The following is a 24,748-nucleotide window of genomic DNA, read 5'->3' as shown; positions in this document are numbered from 1 at the left end:
CCCAAGCCAACCTTCTTACATCACATTGAAACCCGCAGATCCCAACCTTACCTTTTATCTCCGTATCTCCTCGTCATTCTCGCTTTCCTTCCGTGTTAAAGACCTTTTGGAGGACGTCGAAAAACGCCTTCTTCGTCACTCTTGCAGCACGATTCACTACTATCACTACTAGGGAGCACAACCTGGAGGCCCCCTTCTTCTTCTTAATTACTAATCGTCACGTGATCCTTTCACTTGGCGGTACCACGCTGCCCTTTTCGACGATGACGTCACCATACCACTACTGCCCGCAACCGTTGTAGTTTCGCAACGCTTCGCTCGGACACCGCCGAGAACATTTCACGATTTCACTCTTGCACTGTGTAATTAATCGTTTGCGGGGGTTTCTTGTTTTTCACTACTTCCTTGTGTCGGACTTAACGTTTTTTTTTATTATTTTTTTCGGGGGGTAAATTTACATTACACTTCCACTCCTCGTCACAGTCGTCCAAACAGCAGGCCGTGATTATTTACCTCTCTGACATGCACACATGGTTAACCCATTTTCCGTGGCCTGCTATGTTTACCAGAGCCAAAGTGGTTGCCGTTGTCCTCCGTGGCCAGTTTGGTGGCGCTCAACGAAACCATGCTGCCGTTTGTTTACATATTTCGCAACCGATCTCGCTCTCGGTTTCTCGCTCGCCCAGGCAGCTGTCAAAATCTGCAAACAGAAACAAACGGAAAAACAATTAACCCGTGATTGTTTACCTCCAGAGGTCCATATATATGCGGGAACCACGCGGGTTCGCGGAGCAGATCTTATCTAGCGGGAAAACATTGCCGAGGTTGAAAATTGACTGATCGATCGATCGGTTCGAGGTTATGTTTATGCTAATCAGACGCCATCTCGCGGACAGATTTCCGAACTGGAGTCCTCGTCGCCGTCGGTGAGTCACATTCTGAGCCAGAACAACGAGTTCCCAGCAGCCTGCTGAGAAAACTCAATCTATGAACCGACGGAAAGTGAATGAACAAGTTCCAGTTTGACAGCTGACTGACGTGAGCCAGCACTGGCGCTGCTGGAAGTGCACACAAATTTTGCATTCTACAAAGTTGAAACGGTTTCGCAATCGCCTTGGTTTTAAAATTAATTATGACATTTCCGTGGTGAGACTGCGGCTAACCTCAAATCTGTAAAAATCGTCATCCCATGCTACAATGTTTCCACCTTGATGGCTCAATTTTCCCTCTGTTGGGTCGCCTAGTCGTGTCATAATGGGACACTGTTTAGCCATAAATTGATGGCAGAAAAAATAATCTTATGCTATCTCAGCAGGCACTGTCCAACCGCTGCTTGAGAGATAAACGTGCTCAACTACTGTGCGCGCAATTTCTTGAGAAAAGTACGTTGATTAAGTAATGTCAAACGATAGGATGGCGACCATATTGAGCAATCATCATCATCATCACCATCAGCACCGCCGTCGTCGTAGTCAAGATTGGCAACAAATGAGAATGTGTCGGAATTTATGGACTGCAGACGCAGTCGGTGTCGCCGTTTGTCACCACCAAACTGCAATGATGCCGCCGTCCGCCCCGCCACCTTCGTTCGTCAACGTTGTCACATGCGGAGAAGATGAGATAAGATTTTGAGCCAAATAAGGTCGTGCTATGAAGCGAAAGAAAAGCGGGAAGAAAATATTCAGGTGAAATGCCATCTTTGGTGCGGTTCTTGTGGAATGTTACGCGCAAGTTCGAATCCAATCGAGATGTGTAAGAGATGTGAGGCGATACAATGTAGGGAAAATTAGCGCGAGCGTGAAACGACGGCAGCTGTCAAACCGTCAAACTGTGAAGACCGGGTCGGGGTGCGGTCGGTCAGTGTGTGAAAGACTTGCAACAAAGTTGAACAAGTGAATGGAAGTGAAGTGTTTCTGTGTCAGTGATGGCTGAGTTTAGGAATTTGGAGTATCATAATGTTTCCTAAAGACTGGAAAAGCAGCTGCCGTTTTTACGTGCTACGGGATAGGACACGGAATGCTACAGAAATTACTTTCCTTTAGAATTTTATGACCCTGTACGCAGTACAGGTAAAGAAAACATCGATTACATTACTATCGTGATCGACATGAAGATAGCGCATCCCGAATGAAGTTTCACTTTCCTTACGGAATACGCCTTTTTAATAGAAACTAATCGTTCGATTTTACCTCTGGTGGTGAATACGAGAACGTCAAAAAGAGTGTTGTTAGCAGAAATTTTTGCCGTGAGACATAGGAAGCCAAAAACTTTTTCACTTTTCCTGATAAATTGATTCATCTGAGATGCTCGAAAACTTGATTTATAGTTGAAAAATTTAGTTCTGTATCATTTTTGCAAGGATTCTGCTAGTGTTCAGGAATATTTTTGTTGAGAAAAATGCAAAATTCCAATAGTGCCTTAGTGGTTATGCTCTTCCGGATTTCTTATGTGTGAATAGTTGAGGTGCAAATCAGTTCAGATGTGTGGAAAATCGTAAAATAAGACAATTACCGATGGCAACTGGCAAGATGATCAATGAAAAATACTCTAATTTGCGTTGTTAAAAATCTATACTAATACTCTAATTTGCGTTGTGAAAAAAACAAGCGGTTTGGTTGACGTTTCCTCTCGAACTCGCGTTGTGCCCTCCACGTTGGAGGTGTATTAAAAAGGCCTATAATGATCTGATCGATTGGTTTCTATAAGGGTATTGAGGTAAATGCATATTCGTAATCTGCATTATAAATGGAACCGAAATCCAAAATTTCTTAAATGTTGGTACACCGGAACTATTTTAGATAAGTGTGATTAAATTTGCAAAAATCACCATCCTTGCGCCCCTTGGTGGGACTTTGTATCGGAGTGAGCTGTTAGTTTATAAATTTAGTGTCAAACAGTGATGTTTTTTTTCTTTAAATCTTGTTTTAAAATTCGAGTTGAATGTCTATGGCTTCTCTCGGAGACCCTAGAGCGGCCGTTTTTGCATACTGAGCTTCAGATCATCAAGGGTACAATCAACAATCAATACGAAACTAACAATTTTAAATTGGCTCACTACTTGACTAGCCTATTGGTCCCAAGCAAACGATTAACGTACCCCATTCTAGTCGAAATTCTAGTACTACGCAATGTTTGTTTTGATTCTCTATGAAAGTTTGACAGATAAAATGAGGGGTTATTGGTTTTTCCTATGTTTCGAGGGGTGAATCGATTAGCTTGGGACCGAAGATAGTACCAGAGCTGAGCCAAAAAGTTGAGCACGTTGTTTCGGGACCTTCTAGTCTTAGAGTTACCTCTATGGTACAATCTTAGGCACCTTCGTTATCAAGAGGCGTTGCTTTTTTTCATAACACTTAAATTCAGCGAACTGTTTAACAAAACAAACTCTGCTTTTTGTGGAGTTTCGAGAGGGGACCCTCCCGAAAAAAAAAACTACAAGGGACAGCCCTATGGGGTTGTACACAATGGTGACGTAGGACTACGTGGTCTTATATAATAAATCTTATTTGTTAACTGCAACAGGAGCTTGTGTTTTGTGTAGGAATAGGAATTTGAGCGAGATTCTCTCTGTTTGTACACTTAAGTATGACGCGCTTGACATAAATGGCCACAGCTACTCACAAAGAGCTACTGACTCCAATCAATAGCGGTGCGGCTTCTTCCTCCTTCTATGGATGATCATGTGGGCTGCAGATCGCTGCTTGCAGGCAGACTTTCGTTGTGTACTGGAGAACACCACCACTTACCAGGTGGTGATTCAATAAACACTGTTTGGTGAGACCGGATGGAATTCAACTTTGAAATCTGTGTTAGGGCAATCGCTGTTCGCAGGCAATCAGTGATAATTTTAATTATCAAAGCAACAGTTGCACATTCGTGCAATTTGCAATAGTGACATTTTGAAAACTGATAAAGTTTTGAATTTAACAGATGCGTAGAAATATTTCTGATCGATTGGTGATAAAATTATTGAAATTAGTCGAGGGGCAGCTGACTTATTTACATTCAAAATCTTTCATAATTTTGTTACATGTTCCATTTTCACAAAGTGTACCCCCATAAAGAAATCACAGACGTAGTCCTACGTCAAAAGATAGGCCTCCAGAAGGGAGACCCTTATGCTGTTCTGAAGTAGGTTGGCTGTCGTCACTGTGGTGCCGGTCTGTTAGTTTGGTGGTGTCCTGTTTCGTTGCGTTCGTCGGGGGTTTTCTGGAGCGAATTCTCATTGCGATGACCGGTGTCTTGTGAGGTGGGCAGTTTGTTCGTTCTCGTGGTGTAATTGAGATGGTTCCGTGGAAGTCCGCGATTTGCCGTGGTCAAAAACTTTGGAGGTCAAGATCGAGTGGTGGTGGGGTATCGTTGAGGGGCGGCGGCGTTGTCTGGTTCGGTGAAGGTCAAATCCGGTGAAATCTGCCTGCCTCTCGGAGTAAGCTCAGTAGAGCGGCTGAGCGGAAGGAGTCGTCACTGAGTGCGTCCCGAATGCTACCGGGAATGTCGTACAGTTCTCTTGCTCCCTGGTACTGAGGGCAGTGGGAGACGAAATGCTCAACCGAATGATGGGTTCGGCATGCTGGACAGGGCTTATGGAAGTCACCATTTCCCAGAATTTTGTGAGAGAGATGTGTGTGTCCGGATCTCAGTGTGGAGAGAATGGTATGTCTCCCCCTTGAGTTTGTGCATGAATAGATCCAGGGAGTTTAGCCAGTTCCTGCTCCAGGCCTCCTAGATGACTCGGGAGACCCAACGTTTTAAGGTCGGGGCCAGGTGAACTGTTGTAGTAATTAACGGGTTCAGTCTCCATGAATTGTCCACTATTTGGGATGTTAATACGTAATTACTGGAAGGTACAGTCCCAATCCCATGAGGGAACAGGTCTCTAAAATAATGACTGCACTTGGTTAGGGTACTACGTGGAATGTAGTAATTCGTTCTTCATTACGGATCTACTGCGGTGGCCAATACACACTTTACGCTGAGTATGTAATTTGCAGTTTATCCCACTCCAACCGCACAGTATGCTTTTGCCTACTAAGCATAAACAACTATCGTCCGAGCTCGATTTGTTCGCTTGTTGCAAAACATAGGCGTAGTTAGGGTTGCATCCACCACACAGGGACATTGCGTGTATACAAGGATGTCAGTCTCCCTGACGAGGCGAGGTGGTCGGCTGCAACGTTGTCCTGGATTCCACAGTGACCAGCTATCCATGCGACGGTGGTGTCGGGTGGAGCGAATTGAAGAATGGCCTGGATCCACGGGTGTGTTGGGTATTCGGCGGAGGAAGGGCTTGGTTGGCAGTGCGGGCGAGGAAGCAGTTAGCCACCTCTATGAGGGCCACTCCTATACTTGATCCAGTTGTCTTCTCTAAAAAGCTGACGGCTCGGTGACAGACAGTCAGCACGATGAGTCCGTCAAAGGGAAGCACGCCACCCTCATCAAATGTGGTCAGGTCTGGGGTGGAAGGGAGTAAGCAGGAAGTGGTTCGGATGGAGTTAGTTTTTCAACGAGATTCGTTCGAGCCATGCAGGTAAGCTCGATCCCGTTAATGAGTCGTGAGTCGATGATCACCTTAGCGACTCGGATTCGGAGTTGCCGATTGCTGTCCAGACTGGCGATTGAGCGGATGAGATTGAGTCTTGTCCGACAGTGGACTTTGACATCGTCTAAGTGGGCTCTAAACGAGAGACCGCAGTTAACTCGTATTCCCAGTATTTTGAAAGTTTTGCGCTGCGGGATAATCTGGTGGTCGATGGTGATCGGTGTCGTTAGGGACCAATGGCTATGTACAAAGACACTATTTTCCACTGACAGTAGAAATCTGGCGTCGTTTGACCGACGGTGAAAATCCCCACTGGCAGGCTACTAAACACTCCGTTCATCTTTACTTGGAACAGGGTGACCTCTGGGGCACTCCCGTTTCCTCTTGGAAGGTGGTCGATCGGTGGTTTCCAATGACAACCTGGAAATTACGGTGGCGTAGAAAGTTCCCTAGTTGGCTAGTTGCTGGATAACCTCTGGCATCCAGACTCGGTTGTACCATAGACGTAAATCTAAGACCAGAAGGTGCCGAAGAAACGTTTTCAACTTTTTGGCTCAGCTCTGGTACTCTCTTTGATCCCAAGCTAATCGATGCACCCTTCGAAACATCGAAAAATCCACAAACCCCTCATTTTATCTGTCAAACTTTCATAGCGAATCAAAACAAACATAGTGTAGTACTGGAATTTCGACTAGAATGGGGTACGCTTATAGATTTACTTGGGACCAATAGGCTAGTCAAGATGTGAGCCAATTTTAAATCGTTAGTTTCCACTGGTTGGTTGTACGTCTCTTTGATATGTCCAGTGTTGCCAGCTTCATATATTGATTGTTTTCCGTGGCATCTTGGTGAGCTTGACCTAGTGTCCCAAAGTATGTGTTTGTCCCGTGTCCTGATCGGAAGGCGTGCTGTAGGTGGTCTAATAGGTTGCGGTCGTTGAAGAAGTTAGCAGCATGTGAGGGAAATCGGGCGGAAGTCCTCTGGTGATCCACTGAGACTCCCAACCTTTTTGATGGGTACGACCAAGCTTCTTATTCATGAGTTTAAGCAACTTGAGTCATGGGTAACTTCTTTCGAAGGAGATTGCCAACTTCATCTTGGCCGGCGGAACTCCCTTTAGCTCTGAAGAGGGCAAAGACGAGTCTCCTGAGGCTGAAAGGTTGGTTGATGGCAGAATCCATATAGTCGTCAAGGATGGTGATGTTCACGATGGAGTCGTTGTAATCCATTTTATGAAATGACAGGAGCCAGTTTGCTTGGCAGAATTTGATGATATTGATGTTGCTTCTTACAATCGTTAGATTACTGCTTTTTATCAAAGTTCATTCATAAATTGAAAAATCAGTTGATCTGAAACATTTCATAAAATACTCTATTGGCTCGAGCCAACTAAAACCAATACAAAAGAAAAAAAAAAGAAGTCGCTGTTTTCTTTCGCAAGCAATATTTAGTTTGTTTACTACGGTTTGCATGTTCACACATGTTCTCCAATAAAAAAAAACGTAAACGATCGATAGATTCCTGAAATGGTTTGGATGAAACCCGGAACATATTTATATGTTAGACTGATGCAAAATTTGAAATTTTCGCTCCACAGTACTCAAACGGTTCCAAATTGGGCCCTGATTAGCCTTCAGAAATTTGAACTCATTTAGTAAGAAACTGACTTGGCACAAACCATTTAAAGTTTATATGGGAATTACTATGGAGAAACCATAATTTCGGTTCATATCTATTTCAAAATCACCAGTTCACTCTACTTTAAAAAATGAGAGCTGAGCTTGTTGAAAATTTTCTCAGCTACAATTTTGTTCAAGACCACCACTTGCCATAAGATTATCAATCTCTTAAAAAATTAATAACTATTTAATTTGACGTTTGGCTGAAAAACAATTTTCGGCAAAGTTGTAGCTGATAAAAATTCCCATAAGAACAGCAATAGAATTTGTTAACAGTACAATATGTAAAAAGGCTAGAAGATAATGTCAGGTTCTTATCAAATGAGTTTAAACTTTCGAAGGCTAATCAAGACTTCATTTGAAACCGTTTGAACACTGTGGAGCGAAAATTTAAAATTTTACATCAGTCTAGTATATGTATATGTGGCATTACTGAGTACTAGTTGCGCGAATCCAGCCCCGTACGACACAAGCTTGATTTTGCCTTAAAATCAATGTCCTTTATATAAGGTCCGGGCCAACAGGCTTATTGGTGTTAGTGAAATGTGCAAATGTTTAGTGGTGTTCGTATTTCATTGCAATGTTAATCTTTTTACACGAAACAGCTGTTGGCAGTGACGTAAATCTCACAGTTCGCTGTATGAAATGTTATGGTAGAGGGACGTCGTCACTTCAGTGCTCAGCCATGTTTACAATATTTTTGCTTTTAACACCAGCCTGTTGGCCCGGACCTTATATAAACGTCATTGGCTTAACAGCGGGTTCTCGGGAGGGGTGAAAAATCATAATCACCGAAGAAGAAAAAATGCCGAAAAAGAAACGAAATTATCGGCTGTCACTACCGAGTGAAATGAAATTATGGCTTGAATAAAGTTCTCTTGCTATTTATTTTATCTTTTCATTCACTGTACGGGTGAACAGTGCCGTTTCTCTTCTCACATCAGCGATAATTTCGATCTCTGACTTTTATCCAACATTCCAGTGATTTCTCGTGAAAGTGCTAAGGATTTCTCGACTTCTAACATAGCGAGTAGCAAGTAAACAAATTCCTAACCATTCCATAATTCTCGCGTAGCATTTGAAAAGGGCCTATCCTCGTTGATCGATTCTCTTAATCGACTTTCTCTTTGGTTTACCACGGCATAATAAACGAGTTTCTCTCTAAGCTCGCAGCACAGTTCGTCAGAAGATGATGTTAGCTTACGCCTTAAAGAACATACTAAATGGGAAATTCATTTGCAGTCGGATTATTCGCGAAAGAGAATCGATCAACAATGATGGGCCCTTTTCTCGTGTTGCGCGAGAATTGTCCTGCATCAAGACTCGGTCGGCTCTGGAGTTACCTATTATAAAGTTTGAGATGACCAGTTTTTACACATTGCTTATCCCTTGCTTATCTGTTAATTACATGTGTAATTGCAGGTGATCCAGCAATATCGAAATGCAACCGTGGACGGTCAATCATACTCATGCTCATGCCAAATCCAAAAACAGACTCTAATCCCATGACGGATTCGGGTCTAATTCAACGATGAACTTTCTAAAGGACGTATCTGGTTCTGTAAACGTCATTTTGTCGAAGCTGTAAGCATGATGATGATGATGATGATTATAGTGGTCTACACTCATTGTAGCACGGAAACTAGTCCGATAACTGTGGGCTCTCCTCACTATTGAACTTGATCTAGCGTAATAACCTCTGATTGACATAAAAAAAATCGCTGTATGAAGGACCAAAAACGAATGGATGGATTGATAGGCAATTCGCCTATTCATAGTTTTGGGAAAGTTAAGAATCTCCTTCCAACAACTTTGACTGGTCAGAAAACGAGCCATTCAACAGGAAAATGCCCCAATGAATGTGAAGAAGAGCCTGCCCTTTATCATCGAAATGTTAGTAACAGGGAGTTGACATTTTCACTCTCCCCATCCAAATTGCTTCAATTGGGTGTCCTGGTGGTCCCTCCCCTTCCCTGCATTTATTTATTGAACCCTGCTAATTTGCATGCCACGCAAACTAAAAATTGGGTCCTCCATTAGCTCAGTCAGTAAAGACACAGCTACAAATTAAGACCATGCTGGAGGTGGCTGGGTTCCCAGTCCGGTCTAGGAATTTTTTCGACTTCCCTGGGCATAGAGTATGATTGTACTTGGTACAGGTATCGAATGCTCTCAATTAATAACTATGGAAGTGCATCTAGAACACTAAGTTGAGAGCACGCAAAAGTTAATATGCAATAAGCAATAAGCTTGAAATGCGAGGAAGAAGAAGAAGCAAACTAAAAATTACTCAAACGTCATATGGAATGGAGGAAAGCGAAATGAAACATTGCGAAACGGAACACAGAATCAAAACAAAACAGCAAATAAGGCTACCACAAACGTGCATTTTTTATGCTGATAACGAACTTAAATTAAAAACTCCCCAAATACACGCCAGAACGAATCTGATAAGCAAAAATCCGCGAAAGTCACGAAAATTGTGAAAATCGCCAAAATCATGAAATCTGTGTTGTCGTAACAACACTGCCATTGTTTACACAAGCAAATTTGTCCATTTTAAATATTAAGAATTTCGCGCCCAAAAAAGACTCGCGCCAAAAATAAACCCTCAAAAAATATTTCACTCATTCTAGACAAAAAAAAAATTAAATTCTTTCAAAGTTCAATGACCACTCTATGATGTCAATATGCTGATCTTTTGTAAAATTCAGCACTTTGTTTAATTCGAAATTTTGAATTTTTGGTGGGTGGAGCGAATTAAGATCTGAGAAATTACTTTTAGCCTACTTTGGTGCAAAATGGGCGCCATGAATCCCCGAAAATCATTATTTTCCAGAACCAACCACAGAGTTCAAGCATGACTCAAACTACTGTAAACAGCCGATATTTCAAGTTCTGAATCTGCGCATTTGATGACACCACATTGCCACAGTCGCAGAAAAGAAATCCAACGTAGATAAGTCCCGCTGCAAAATATTTAATCACCCGTAGAAGGCTAATAACTTTTACAGCACCCCACACTTATCTCATCCTCAAATTTCGGCACTATCTCGCATTCATGAAGCAAGATTCCATAAAAACTGCATGTTTGCTCAACAAATTATCACAGCCTCCACAGCCTGCTTAAAGCTGCCGGAATATTAAAATTTCCACATCAGTATTTCGAAAGATTTCAACCGACCAACAACCATGGTCACCAAAGTCCTCACGTTTCTGGCGGTGGCTACCGTCGTCACCCTGCAGCTGGTAGCAGCACAATTGGCCAGCAGCTGCATCGCATCGTCCTGCAAGACCTACCAGGACATCAACACCCTGTGGTGCCACTCGGATCCGACCTACTTCTGCCAGTGCCGAACCGATGCCAGCGGAAAGTGGGTAGAGCAAGTGATGCCCTGCTCGCGCAACGGAACTCTCTTCAGCTTCCGTCGGCAAACGTGCGTCCACGAGGACCAGTGGGACCGGGACGAGTGCTCGGAGAAGGACAACACTCCGGTGATGAAGGAAGAACTGGAAATCGCCTCCTGTAGCAATCCATGTACGACGTATGAGGAAATTTCGCGACTATGGTGCCATCCGGAGGACCGGAAGCTGTTCTGCCAGTGCAGGCCAACGGAGGTGCAACTCGTTTTCCGGCCAGTTCGGATGCCCTGTGCCAGTGGGACCAGTTTCAGCTTCCAACGGCAGACGTGCATGCACGATGCAGTGTGGACGAATAGTTGTTCGGTTTGATTTGTGGGAGTGAATTTTGATGTAGTTTTGGGGTGTGGTTTATTATGTTGGTGAGTTTAATAAAGAGCGAGTGGATTCTATCCCCATGATGGATAGAATCTTCTTTCTTTGTAATTTATTATTTTTTTCAGCCGTAGTTGACGTGCAGTTCAGAATTGGGTGAGAATTATTGTTCTATAGTGGCCTTTCCATTTATATGGTTACCAGCATGATAGTAGTTAAGTTAGGAGATTTCTTTTCCAATCGCATCACAGTTGCGTTGTAACAAGTATGCTTTTCCATTTATTTATTTAGTTATTTATTTGTACAGAATTCCTAATCATACAATTTTCCGCATTTAATTATATTGCATGAACTTTCGTTTTTTTTTACAATTAAATTCATAAATGTATTCACCGCCAAGGAACGTTCATCCACATATGTAGAGTTATGTCTTGTTCAGACTACAGAAGTATAACATGTTATAGCGCTATCTTGATGGTGGTTTCTGTGTTGCAATTATTTGACAACCGTTTTAACATGTTGTAACTCTGTACTCTGAACGTACTATTACACTTGTCATACAAAAACCAACGAGTTCCCAATACGTTCAGCTAATTCATTCCATTTGACCCGAATACGCTACCTGTTCGTTAAAGTCCGGAGTTCGAATCCGAACCGTTCGCTCTTATAAAAGAGTAATCGAAAATAGATTTGACCAAGATAGTATATTGAAATTGCATGATAAGAAAAGAGATGTAGCATTGAATGGTTTCAAAGAGAAAAGAACCGTGGAAGAGGCGGGATAGCAAGTAGTTAGTCCTTAAGTGTACTTAGTGTCGCGGTGTGTTTTTCGTGGTATGTGAAGTTAAAAATGTGAGGAGTCTATAAGACTGCATTCAATATTACATTTCTCGTTCCTTTCCGTTAGCCTGTAGAGTTTAAACTTTAGGTTAAAAAGTAACGTGCGGTCAAACTTATTGTGTGTGTAAGGTTCGTAGAAAGGTAAGGTGAATAACGTCTTTTGTGTGGAGATGTGACTGAAAAGTGTCGACGGCTTTTTGTGCAGGATCGTTTGGTGCAGATTGGAGTTTGCACCGCATCGCTTCTAGCGATAGATGGCTTTGCTCGGCACACCGCAACCAAGGAATTGAATCGCACTCTCTAGACCCCACTCTTCAACGTCAAGGTTCTCGGTTCAGGGGAGACACCGTTTAACTGATCACTGGCAGAGCGTTGGCCAAATCCACCAATGTCAATCACTTGAACCCACGTGCAATGTTCATCTTCGACGATCCCCGCGTTGAAATCTGCGCCACCGGCGATCGGCGGTAGTTCAGTACCAACTCGATGGTTCGATTGGAAATTTCCGCACCATACCAGTCCGGGGTGCAATGTGCAACACCACCACCGTTGAATAGGGTGCTACTTTGCCGACCTCACTCCGACAAAGGGATGCTTCTGTGCCGATGTGGATGAAGCAGCGACGACAATGATGGTACTGTGAGTAAATGAAACGCATGCGAATCTCCACACACACAAACACACGAGCTCGAAGAACATTAACAAGTTAGGCTAGCAATCGCTAGAACTAGGTCAAGAAACCGCACACACGATTAGCGAGAGCTAGCAAACAAACATACAAACAAACGGAAAAGGAACAAGTACCACGCATAAACCTAGGTTAGGAACACGATTAAATCATTTAATTCAATTCAATTCAAAAATTTCCTAAAGTCAAAGCTTTCCCCGTAATGTTAATTTTGGTTGGCTAGATTCTTCACATTTTGGTGTCGTTCTATTTTGCGTTATTTTTTTTAGTATTTTTTTGTAGTAGCTGAATTTACTTCAGGTTGGGCTGCCTGGGAAAACAGTCACCGCACTCACGTGTCAGGATCGGTGGAGGAAATATGAAAGGGAAAGTTCCTCAAGTGATGATAAATGTGAGTGGGGTTATTGTGTTTCGTTAGAACGACGGTTAGCCACAGAGAACAGACGTTGAGGCTCGAACTAAATTTCTGTAAAAACTTGTGTAAAGATTCCTATTCGACTTAAGCGCCACCAACGCCGACTTCCCCACTTAAAAATCCTCTTTGACAACATTATGGCACTGACGTTGCAAAACTTACACTAGACTCTAATGGTGGTAAGCTCCAACCGGTATTATCCTCGGATTAAATCCCGATCAAGAATGTCCGGCTGGTTTGATGTCGACATCAGAGTTAATCAACATAATTCTGAGCAAACATTTTTCAGATCATACAAACAGGGACGGTCTTAAAAGTTAATCCGAGTTGGAGCTTACCGCCATAAATGTCGGTTGCACAGAGTGGTAAGTTTCAATCGAAAATTTATCGCCAAATTGATTGAAAGTGGAAGCTTTATAGAGGAAATCAGGAGATGCTAGCGCCACGTAACGGCGTCGTTCCCACTTATATTTACACAAGTTTCTGGTGGAAGTTGGACGTCTGTTCTCTGTGGTTAGCATCAACTTTCGCTTAGGACCGTTTGAAGCGGCCTCTGTTTGTGAGGATCTCAGCAGACTGAAATCCCCCTCATGGGATTTCAGTCTACTGAATCGCTCTCAAACTAAATTTTGGTCTCTTCCATTCAAAAACCCGCCCTGAGGTTGGGTTTCTTGCCGGGCAAATCAAACCTTGACGAGTGGTCCTCTTCGGAGGTGGCGCTTAAGCCACTCGTTTTAGAGACAGGAAGCGTATTCAGTGGTCGAGATCTCGCAGGATGCGAGTCGTGCGTTACAGCGTAAAAGCGAAAACGTCAAGAAGACTTACAACTGTCTCATTTCCTCTTACGACCACTATGAGACAGGCAAATTCGATAGGCTAGTTCATCTTATCAAAGATTCCTTCCTCGGAAGAAAGGTTTGTGTATTTTCCGAGGGGGACGACTCTATCTACGATGCAGAAAAGATTGTGTATAGCTGTGGCTAGCTGCGCGCACGCTGAATAGATAGAAAGAAGATTGATCACGATTCTGAAGATTTCCTGCAAAAAGATGATGCGCGGTGCAAGTAGATGCGAGAAATGAAAGAAGATTTTTCGAAGATTGATTCGCTACTGTGAGATTTGTTGAGCATCTAGACTTGAGATTTAGATGTGTCGCCCCCCTCGGTATTTTCTCATTATTCTATGCTTCCACCTTCGCTCAAGCGCAGCGCTTCTGTTTGTGTCGCTTGGATTCTGGCAAAGTTACCAGTCTTCTTGATATGATGTGTTCGATAAAATCGAAGACATCGTATGAACATTAATTACAATTCCAACAGTTACGCTGGATTGTGCAAAGAGGATTGCACTATGAGAAAATGCGTAAAGGCCCAAGCGCAATATTGAGATTTTCACGTCCGTTTGTATTGGTGCGATAAGTGAGAGCGTGTTAGTGAAAATCTAAGGAAAATACATAACAAATCGCTGTCAAACTCATTTTGATAGATCTTATTTCATACATATTTTAGATTAGTCTGAGGAAAATAATAAACAACTTTATACGGTGATGCGCCCACTCTATGGACGAAAGCGGAACAGAAGCGGAAAGTTTGACAGTTGTCACAAATGACATCAAGATGTCTAACCGAAGTCGATTTGGTTCTAACTAGTTTTACGCTTACTCAGATCGGGCATTTCCACTGCCGCTGCCGTTCCACTTCCGCTGTCATTGTGCTTGGGCCTTAAGCCTCTTTATTGAGGATCCTTAACCTTTTAGCGGCAGATGGCAACATTGTGTCTGTCCAGTCTTCTCGGCATGTTTTCTTCGGTAAAAGACTAGTAGCTCTCAGCTTAACCGCATTCTTGCCATCTACCGCTGAAATGTCAAAACTCCGAACGAAGGTTTCTTATCTTTCTCATGCACTTCTTTCTGAAAGCGCCATGTCGACTGTGGTACTAGTGTAATACCGATATATTAAAAACTGCGTACCGTGTCATGAAAAGTGAATTTATTTAACAGCGAGTGGATCCTACCCCATTAATGAGTAGAATCTATTTTTATCTTTTTTTTTTGTTTTTCTCACCGGGGTCGGAATTCGTTTTCTGATCTTTTTTCTCAATAGTTTAGGAGTTTTCTGCCTAAAGACTGGCTTTCTTCCAGGAGAACTGATGTGTTGAAGTGATGAAATCGATGCGAATTGTTGTCCTAGGATGAGGGTTTCCACGATTGTCTGTGAGCAGGTGCTAATCGTCGCGAAAATGGCTGCCAACATGATTAAATCTACGATTTAATGTCAAAAGAATGCAAAACATCAACATTATTTTATATCCACTCACAGCTAATGCACTTCATTGTGTCCAACCAACTTGTGAATATTAAGAATTGCAGTCTGTTCGAGTAGTTAGCAGATAAGGGTGGTAAATAGGGTGGTTCAAAATATCGACCAAGCACAATCGATTCTAAAACAGATTCTGATCATTCTCTCAAAATTTGAGATCATTTGGATGCGAAATCATACTGCAATGGCACTTTAAAGTTTATATGACGATTATGGGAAAAGTAAACTTTTAGTTCTCAAAGTTCTAGTCATTCACTGTAGTGATCTACGGAAAAGTTTGCTATCTGCTCTTATTGGAAGGTTTATCTGCTACAACTTTGGTCAAGACTATTTTTTGATCAAACTTCATGGTAAATAGTTTTCTCCAGTGTTGGGAAAATATCAAAAATCAAATCTCACCAACGCCCAAGATCACAAAAATCAACAAGCAAACTACTGCTGTTGATTTTGCAAGCTGTGATTTTGCAGCTCGGAATATCAAGCTAACAAAAATCACCAACTGCAAATCTCACCAAAATGTGGTGAGATTGAGTTTAATGATTTTTACTTTACACTCGAATGCAACCGAAACTTCCATAACGGCTTGCAGCAGTCTCTTCGCGTCTACCATCGGTGAAGAGTAAAAAGAGATAGCAAACTTTGCTTTCTATTTCTAAGAAAACAATGTGCAATAGAATCATTTTTGTGTCGAGTGAACTCTCAGCTTGATGTTTGCACGTTTGATGTTTGATGTTGTGAATAGTCTCGCAATATCAAAGGAGCTTGTAAAATCAATATCAAGCATGATATTTTGTTCCAATATCACGCGTGATATTGCGAGCGCATGAGAGCGGAAAAATATCAATTGATTACTGATTTTGCCAACACTGATTTTCTCAATTGATTTCGAAGCCAATAACTAACTATATGATATGATTAACAGACTACTTTCAGGGCACTTATGACATAGTACCCTGAATTGTTTGCCTTATTCAGGCTTGATGGAGATTCGCTCGCGAGTTCGAAATGAGCCGAGCGTAGCATTTTTCTGAGGAATAGAATGCCTACTGCCAAATCATTCCACTGCCCAAGCAACATTGCAAGTTTTATCTTGGTTTTATAGCAGTCTACAAGTCCAAATCATGGTCTACAGCACCCTCATAAAACCCAAATTGTTACTTGGGTGAGCTTCAGAGCTTGTGAGCGAAGGAGTATAAAATGAGAGTGAGGTTTGCTGCCATTCATGTTCATGTTTTCTGTCACACGCTCTACTCTCACTCTGGGTGAACGCTGAGCTTTTTGCGTCGAACAAATAAGTCATCCGGAGTCTCGAGAAGCGCACCTTACGTCAAATCATCCTCTCGCTGAAGTTCACTCTCCCTCTCTCTAGAGGAGTTTTTGTTTACTTCTTCCATATTCCTGCCGCCACTCACTCGAGGTGAGGGCTGGCTAAACTCGCAGGACAAGAGTGTTTTAGAACCTCCAGTGAGTTTGAGGAGTTTCAGCAAGCCTGGCCTTATTCTTCGCGTCAAGTACACCAATCGTGCCTGCTGAGCAGCTGATGGAGAATGTGACAAGAACTTCAGATTTCTTATTAATCAATAACTAATCATCCTGACGTTCAATCAAAAAGTGGTTTTGAGCAATGTTGTAGCTAGGAAAATTTCACATTAGTATAGATGGCAACATTTTCCGTATATCATTACAGCAAAGGACTAGAATGATGAGAACAAAATGTCAAGTTTTCCCATAGTTATTCCCATATAAACTTTATAGGGCCAGCGCAGAGGGAGTTTGCTTCCAAATGAGCTCATATGTTGGGATAATAATTAGGACCTGATTTGAAATCGGTTGTGCTTGTTGGAGAAAAACCTATATTTTGAACCACCCTAGTGATCATAGCACGTGCACCTGTGTCATTATTGGTAGGTCTATAAGTTTGTCTTGTATGCATTTCAATTCTAGAAATACAATCTCAGTGTAAAACTATGTATCAGCTCGTACGCTGACTCACCCTGGCTCTAGAAGGCAGACATAATCTCGCCATCTATCACTGATCACAAGCATGGTTCCAAGCACATACAATACGCTTCTGATCGGGCTTGTGCTTGGTAGAGAACTTTTTCAAATTCGTTCAGTTTCTCATCTATTTAGTTCGGACAGAGCAGTAGAACTTAATAGGTGAGAAACTGAAAGAATTTGAAAAAGTTCTCTACCAAGCACAAGCCCGATCAAAAACATATTGTACGTACTTGGAAGAATAGTCACTCATACAGAAATCTATTATCAACCATGCTATAGTATTTTTAAAGATTCTTCCCTGAACTTCAGAAGGACTTCCCTGAACTTCGGAAGAACTTCCCTGAACTTCGGCAGGACATCCCTGAGCTTCAGTAGGACTTCCCTGTCCTTCGGCAGACCTTCCCTGAACTTTGATTCTTGGAATTGGAGTTGTCATTTCAGTAGTAGAATTATTATAATTATACAACAATATTGTATTTATAAATATGGTCAAAATTTCAATACTTCCCATTTTGCAAATTTGCAATGCTTGTTGATTTTGGTGCATTTTGAATTTTGGTGTGGTTCAAACGGGTTTGGAGTCAGTATCAACGGAAAAGCATTAACTTTCACCTTAAGACTGTGGTACTACCATAGAGGTAACTCTAAGACTAGAAGGTCCCGAAGAAACGTGCTCAACTTTTTGGCTAATCGATGCACCCCTCGAAACATAGGAAAATCCACGAACCCCTCATTTTATCTATCAAACCTTCATAGCGAATCGAAACAAACATAGTGTAGTACTAGAATTTCGACTAGAATGGAGTACGTTAATCGATTTGCTTGGGACCAATCGGCTAGTCAAGTAGTGAGCCAATTTAAAATCGTTAGTTTCCACCGGTTGGTACTACAGTGCCAATTTCTAACGAATGTTATGGCAAATGTAAAGAGAATTCTATGGATAGAAATTCAACACAAAAACAAATCTTGGGAGTTCTCACTGGAACTCCATATTTGTTCTGATGACTTCAAAGGTGACTGTGATGAGCTCTTCAAGGGAATCTAAAGACTGCTTCCAAGATTCTGAGGACCAGCAGATTTAAGGTGAATCTAAGGACTAGTGTTAGTTAGTTTGAAAGTAAATTCTAAAGAAGTTGGGCTTGAGCTTTATAATGAATTCCAATGAAACATCAAAGGATTTCATAGCGTCCTAAATAGAACCTAGTAAATTGTGACGCTAACTCAAGGCATTGTGAGCGTGGCCATTGAAGTGGTGGAGTGGTTGACCTAGTAGATTAGCTGATTTGAACTCCAGAGTGATTCGGGCGAACCTAGATCATATTATGTGGTTGTTAATTAATTGTGATCGATGCATAGCGAGCTCGAAAGCCTGTTTGGACATGGTCAAGTGCTGGAGACAGTGTCTCAAATGTGGTTAATCTAGTAGATCAATTGTTCTGAACTCTAGGGTGATTCAGGCGAACCTAGAACATCTTATATGCTTGTAAATAAATTGTGATTGATGCATAACGAGGCCATAAGCCTGCTTGGACATGTTTCGGTGCTGAGAACAGTAATCATAGACCGTGTTTGATCTAGTATATCAACTGATCTGAACTCCAGGGTGATTCGGGGGAACCTAGAACTTCTTATGTGGTTGTAAATGAGCTGTGATTGATGCATCGCAAGCCCATAAGCCTGTTTGGACATGTTAAGGTTCTTGAGACAGTGTCTCAGATGTGGTTGATCTAGGCAAGACATAATCTCAGATCAATTGATCTGAACTTCAGGATGATTTGGGCGAACCTAGAACATCTTATATGCTTTTACATGAATTGTGATTAATGCAAAGCGAGCTCATAAACCTGCTTGGGAATGTTTCGGTGCTGGAGACAGTGTTCTGAGACAGTAGTCGAGTGGTTAATTTAGTAGATTCACTGGTCTGAACTCCAGGGTGATTCGGGTGAACCTAAAACTTCTTATGTGGTTGTAAATGAATTGTGATTGATGCATCGCAATCGCATAAGCCTGTTTTGACATGTTAAAGTTCTTGGGACAGTGCCTCAGATGTGGTTGATCTAGTAGATCAATTGATCTGAACTTCAGGATGATTCAGGTGACCCTAGAATATCTTATATGCTTGTAAATCAATTGTGTTTGATGCATAACGTGCTCAAAATCCTGCTTGGACGTGTTTCGAAGCTGGGAACAGTGATTGGAGACAGTGGTTGATCTAGTAGATTAACTGATCTGAACTCCAGGGTGATTTGGGTGAACCTAGAATGTCGTATGTGGTTTTAAATGAATTGTGATTGATGCATAGCGAGCCCATAAGCCTGTTTGAACATGTTCAGGGGCTGGGGCCAGCGTATTTGATGTGGGTAATCTAGTAAATTAATTGATCAGAACTCCATGGTGATTCTGGCGAACCAAGAACATCTTATATGCTTGTTAATGAATTGTGATTCCTGAAGGTTTTTTAAGTTCTATGTAGTTTTCTGAAGATCTATTTTTTAACTAGTTCATTTATCTGGAAGGCTCAATCGCGTTCGCTTTACGGAGTCGATAGTTCATTTCTGAGATCTATAAAGTTCTTTAAAGTACTACAATGTTCACTGACTTGCCTGAATTTCCCCGAATTGCGCTGAGAAGTTCCCTGAGCTTCTGTAAAGGCTCAGTTTTATAAATCCGAAATATTGATAGCCTTCCCCCACCCGCGAAATTTTTTAAAATAGCAGTGATGATATTTCTTAGATCTCGTTAAAGATTCTATCATCCCTGAGTGACATATTCAGATCCGGGACGGGACTTGACAATCGAGCTTCTCATTCTTCTTAATGTTTTTGATGAACGCCCTTCGAAAATTTATGCGTTGTGTCTGACGGAGTTGACCAATGATGCCAGGATCAGTGCGCAAAACAGTCAGGTTCAATGAGTCATTTTCATATGAATATGAACTGCCATCTGCCTCATCATTCGCTGCCTTGTGAGAGTCTGAATGATTGAGATGTAAACGAGTCTCTGACAACCGAGCACTCAGTCAGTAGCTCAGTCAGCACGTTTATTCTTCCGTGATGGTACCCAATCCTTGTTTTGAATGACTGAGCGTACAATTTCTATGGAAAAATGTGTGAGCGAGGGCAAGCGGTTTGAGTCACCTGTTCATGAGTTATGATTCGGAGTTTCTACCGCAGTTTAGCACATTGTAAATCATTGTTGTTCAACACAATAAAAACAACTATAATACAAACAACCATATCCATTAAAACACGAAGTGCTCTCAATTTTTCAACTTTCAATTCGCAAATATAAACAATTAACAACGCCATTGACGTTAACATTGCCAGTCAGATTGCTGTTATCCCTCTGTCCTTTGTATTCCACGATTTCTACTGTCCAATCTACCGTTTCAAGCTGAACATTGCATTAGGTCCTAAGTAGCATTGACAGATTCTTTTCTTAGACTTTCTCTTTGAATTCCCACTGCCAATTTCAGAACACAAATCTATGAAACAAGCTATTATCTAGCATAATATACGACAACCACGACAAGAAACGGGTCAGTAGCCAATTAATTAACGGAAAAGAAAGTCTATGGAGAGAATCAATCAATTTTACTTAGGACCTAATGCATTGTTCAGCTTGAATTAGCAACTGGCACGGATTTGACAGCAAATTGCCTCAAAATCGCTACCTATTTCTTCAATGGACGATGTGTAAATATTTACATTTGATGACATTTCGATTTTTGAAAACAACAAGAATGATCCAAAGAGGCCTACTGCGTCAGGATCTGTCATGATTACATGAGTTTTGTCAAAACAACGGTGATATTTCCGTTGTGTCAAACAAAGAATGGTCAAGTCCTGTCCGAGGGGGTGACTCTATCTAAGATGCAGGATTTTTTTTTGCTTTACTTTTGTGAGATGCACGCTTTATAAGGTGATCCAAGAGACGTTTCTCAGTGGAACTGACAGCTATAAATCTACACGGTTAGAAAAAAGTACCCAAAATTAAGTTCTTTTCACTCATCTCGGCACTATAGTGCAGGAACCCAAAAGTAGGTAAAGCGGGTCAAAGTAATTTTCATTTACTTGTGTGCAGTTCGTATGGCATTTTCCACTGGCTTTTTAACCAAAAGTAAGTTAGTTGTACCCAACAGTAGGTAAATATGATTACATTCAACGTTGGGTTCCCAAGTGTGGGAAAGTATTACTACCCCTGTTGGGTGGTTTTTCTCCTCCGTTTTTGACGACATTAGTAGGAGAAAAGGAGACAAACTAATCAAAAATAGGAATAAGTGAACTGGCCGTTGGGTACTTTTTTCTTACCGTGTAGAGTATGTGAGTGATCTGGTGTTAATGGTGCTGAATGTAAACATAAACAAAGCAGAAATTCAAATGCGAATAAACTGCCAGTCCTACTGTGATCGTTCAAAAGTTCTTGGTAAACAAAAATGTCAGCTGATCGCAACTGTCTCGTGAACGAAAGCGGAACGAAAATGGAAAGTTTGACAGTTGTCACAAATGACATCAAGATGCCTAACCGAAGTCGATTTGGTTCCAACATGTTTTCAATCGGACAAGTTGGCTTATTCAGATCGGGCTTTTCCGCTGCCGTTGCCGTTCCGCTTCCTCTGTCATTGCGCTTGGGCCTTTATAGATAGGAATATGATTGATAATGATTTTGAAGACTTCCTGCCAAAAGGTGGACAGCGATGCGAATAGATGGATTTAGATGTGAAAGATGAAAAAAGATTTTTAGTAAATTGATTCGCTGGCATCATATGTTTCGACAATCTAAAATTAAAGATTTAGATGTGTCGCTCCCCTCGATCCCGTTCCAGATTCAAATGAAGCAATGAAAAAAAACGCCAGTTTGTACTCAAAGGTGGCAGTTTTTAACTCAAAATTGTAGCTTTATTTTAGGGAAAAGATTGACGGAAGCCTTCCAGTTCACGCTGAAAATTACAATCGGTGCTCTTCATTTTGAATTTCGTACATTGTCTGATGTGGACCCGAAAAAATGAGAAGTGATTGGCGTTGACGGCACCGTCGAAAAATTTACCCTTCCAACAAATTTAGACAGTTTTATGGGAATTTTCGGTGGAGTGAAAGGATAGTACAAAGTCCGCCATGTTTCACGCACAGTCTGACGTTTGCATATGGATTTTCTCATAGGAGTAAAGAGGTACAGAGTCGCCGTCAACGCCAATAAAACAAATTGAATGAAAAAAGGATTCCGTCAATCGTGTTCTTAAATTAACTCACACTCACACACATATCAGTGCCAACATTTCAAAGGAGCGTAATTGCTTTTGTAAACAATGGCTTTAGACGTCAATTTCTTGCAAATGAAAAACACCCGGAGTGATTTGAGATTTGGGCGTAATTGCATTTGTAAACAAACACGTCAATCACCGATTTCTCGCGAACAAAGCTCAATCTTGAAAAGTAATAACACTATGAGGTAGAGGAATGATTCTTCTATCATTTGGTATAGTTTGTTTGTGAGATTGAGCTTTTAATCAAGAGAAATCAGTAATTGACGTGTTTGTTTACAAAGGCAATTACGCCAAAATCTCAAATCACTCCGGAAATGCTAGCTGATACAGGAAACATACCTCTGCATGCTGGTGTCATTCATTTTCATGAGTGAGCTTTCACTCGCGAGAAATCGACGACTAAATCCATTGTTTACAAAAGCAATTTCTCCCCTTGAAATGTTGGTACTGATACACAGCTTGATATGGATGATTTTATTTTCCGTATGTACACAGCTAGTTCTGTTCGTCTGTCCTCATGGCAACCAACTACACAAATGACGTTTGCTTACTGAGAATCACCTAACGTCATTTTTGTTGATATCTCAGCATAATTTGTTTGACAGGAGCTTAGCAGGGCAGTTGCGATTCGGCAAAATTTCCCACCTAAGATTTCCCATTCCGGACACAGCGCTGCTCTGTCAGAACGAACCCATCTCCAAAATTGCAGCCCAAATAGCGTGCAATCTTCTTGCCATCCACTTCCACGCAGTAGCAGTAACCAAATGCGAAATCCTTGGCTGCAAACTTCTCCCCGTCCATTCCAAGCTTGACTTTCCCGTTGCAATCCAGATAGCCGCAGTACTTTTTGCTGTTGTCGGTATCCGCCAGGGCGGACGACGTGCAGACGAAGGTAACCAAAGCTAGAATACCTGAGGGTTGAAGTTGAATCGGGATATGATAATCAAATGATGGTAAATCGATGCAATTGGTACTACAGTACTTACAGTACAAAGAAGCCATTACATTCGAGTGAGGTTGATGCAACACTGGGGAAGCAATTTATAAGCAGATTTGCTCAAGTTGGTTAAACATCAGTGGACTGTTGTTTTTCTATTTGCTGACACCGAGCCCACAACTGTTGTTATGTGGTACTGCTATAGACAAACGGACGCTTTTAAAACTTGTCAAGGCCCAAGCGCAATAACAGCGGAACGGCAGCGGCAGCGGCAGCGGAAAAGACTGAGTTAGCCTACTTGTCGGATTGAAAACTAGTCAGAACCAAATCGACATCGGTTAGGCATCTTGATGTCATTTGTGACAACTGTCAAACTATCCGTTTTCGTTCCGCTTCCGCCCACATTTCGTTTGGGCCTACTCACAGGAACGCGTGAAATTGTCGTTTCTCATTTGCCTAAAATCTTAACTGATTGATGACTTGTAATATTACTAATTTAAATACAACGTTAACTCTGCTTTGATTGAAATTTAAACTTGATTTAAGTATCTCCAGTAATTAGGAAAATTAGTAAAACCCCTTTTTAATTTTGAGCTACCTTCAGCGGCTCCGCATACAATCGACTTTTACTTACCAGGTGTCACTGGTTGAAGCAAAAGTTGATCGAAGCTAAATCATTTTATCCACGCCTAGAGATCCGATTTCTGAATCCGATGCTCTCCTAAGACAATCCTCCAAACCGTCATCCAATCGACCTCGGCATGCCTTCGCAGGTACAAGTCAGACCTCATTAATCCACCCCCTTGAGTCCGATTTTCGGGCCGCATCTGATCCATGGTACGCAATAAATCGTCCACCGATGATAGCCCAAAACCACCCATTTGTTGATCACATTTCAAATCGGCCACAACGATGATGATGATGATGCAATGACATACACACAAAACAGACGCGATTCTTTGTTCATCCATCCTACTCCCGCCCGACCGCAGCAGCATCTGACCAAAGGGTACGGCTCCCATCCCATAGGGCAGCGAAAAAGTGCGGCTATTCAAAGCAACGAGACTGACATAATAAAACGATGATGGTAAAAGTGAAAATCAATTTCTGTCTAATTTGCATCCGAATTCGCAGGTCTAATGAGTCGTTTTTGACATTTCGAGCTGTCAGCCAGATGATACGGCCAGCTTCTCTGCTCTGACTGACACGCTCGGGAGGTGTAAGTTATGTCATTCGACTTTTGAACTGCCAATTTTTCGCCGTTTCATACCTCCGTCAACATCGCATCGCACGACTGCGGACTTTTGCGAGTGTCAGTCGGTGAAGCGGGTGAAGC

General features: G+C 41.8%; 2 protein-coding genes across 4 annotated transcripts in view; one reads left to right on the top strand and one right to left on the bottom strand.

Annotated features, from left to right (window-relative positions):
- Cad86C (Cadherin 86C) overlaps window positions 1–24,748 on the bottom strand; it is a 604,661-nt gene that overhangs the window by 375,150 nt on the left and 204,763 nt on the right. For all 3 annotated transcript variants that reach the window (XM_065234358.1, XM_065234356.1, XM_065234357.1), the window contains exon 2: window positions 52–700. In XM_065234358.1, coding sequence (XP_065090430.1) covers window positions 52–77 — 26 coding nt within the window. In that variant the 5' untranslated portion in view covers window positions 78–700. The remainder of the gene's footprint in view (window positions 1–51; window positions 701–24,748) is intronic.
- On the top strand, window positions 10,342–10,982 carry LOC135711471 (uncharacterized). Its single transcript, XM_065234325.1, has one exon. It carries the CDS (start codon window positions 10,411–10,413, stop codon window positions 10,948–10,950), a length of 540 nt encoding a protein of 179 aa, XP_065090397.1. The 5' UTR covers window positions 10,342–10,410; the 3' UTR covers window positions 10,951–10,982.

This window comes from Ochlerotatus camptorhynchus, unplaced genomic scaffold (assembly GCF_037179485.1).
Source record: "Ochlerotatus camptorhynchus isolate MF236.1 unplaced genomic scaffold, CSIRO-AGI_Acam_v1.1 ptg000433l, whole genome shotgun sequence".
NCBI lineage: Eukaryota > Metazoa > Arthropoda > Insecta > Diptera > Culicidae > Ochlerotatus > Ochlerotatus camptorhynchus.
The sequence above is the reverse complement of the archived record's forward strand: the minus strand, read 5'-3'. Positions and strand labels throughout refer to the sequence as shown.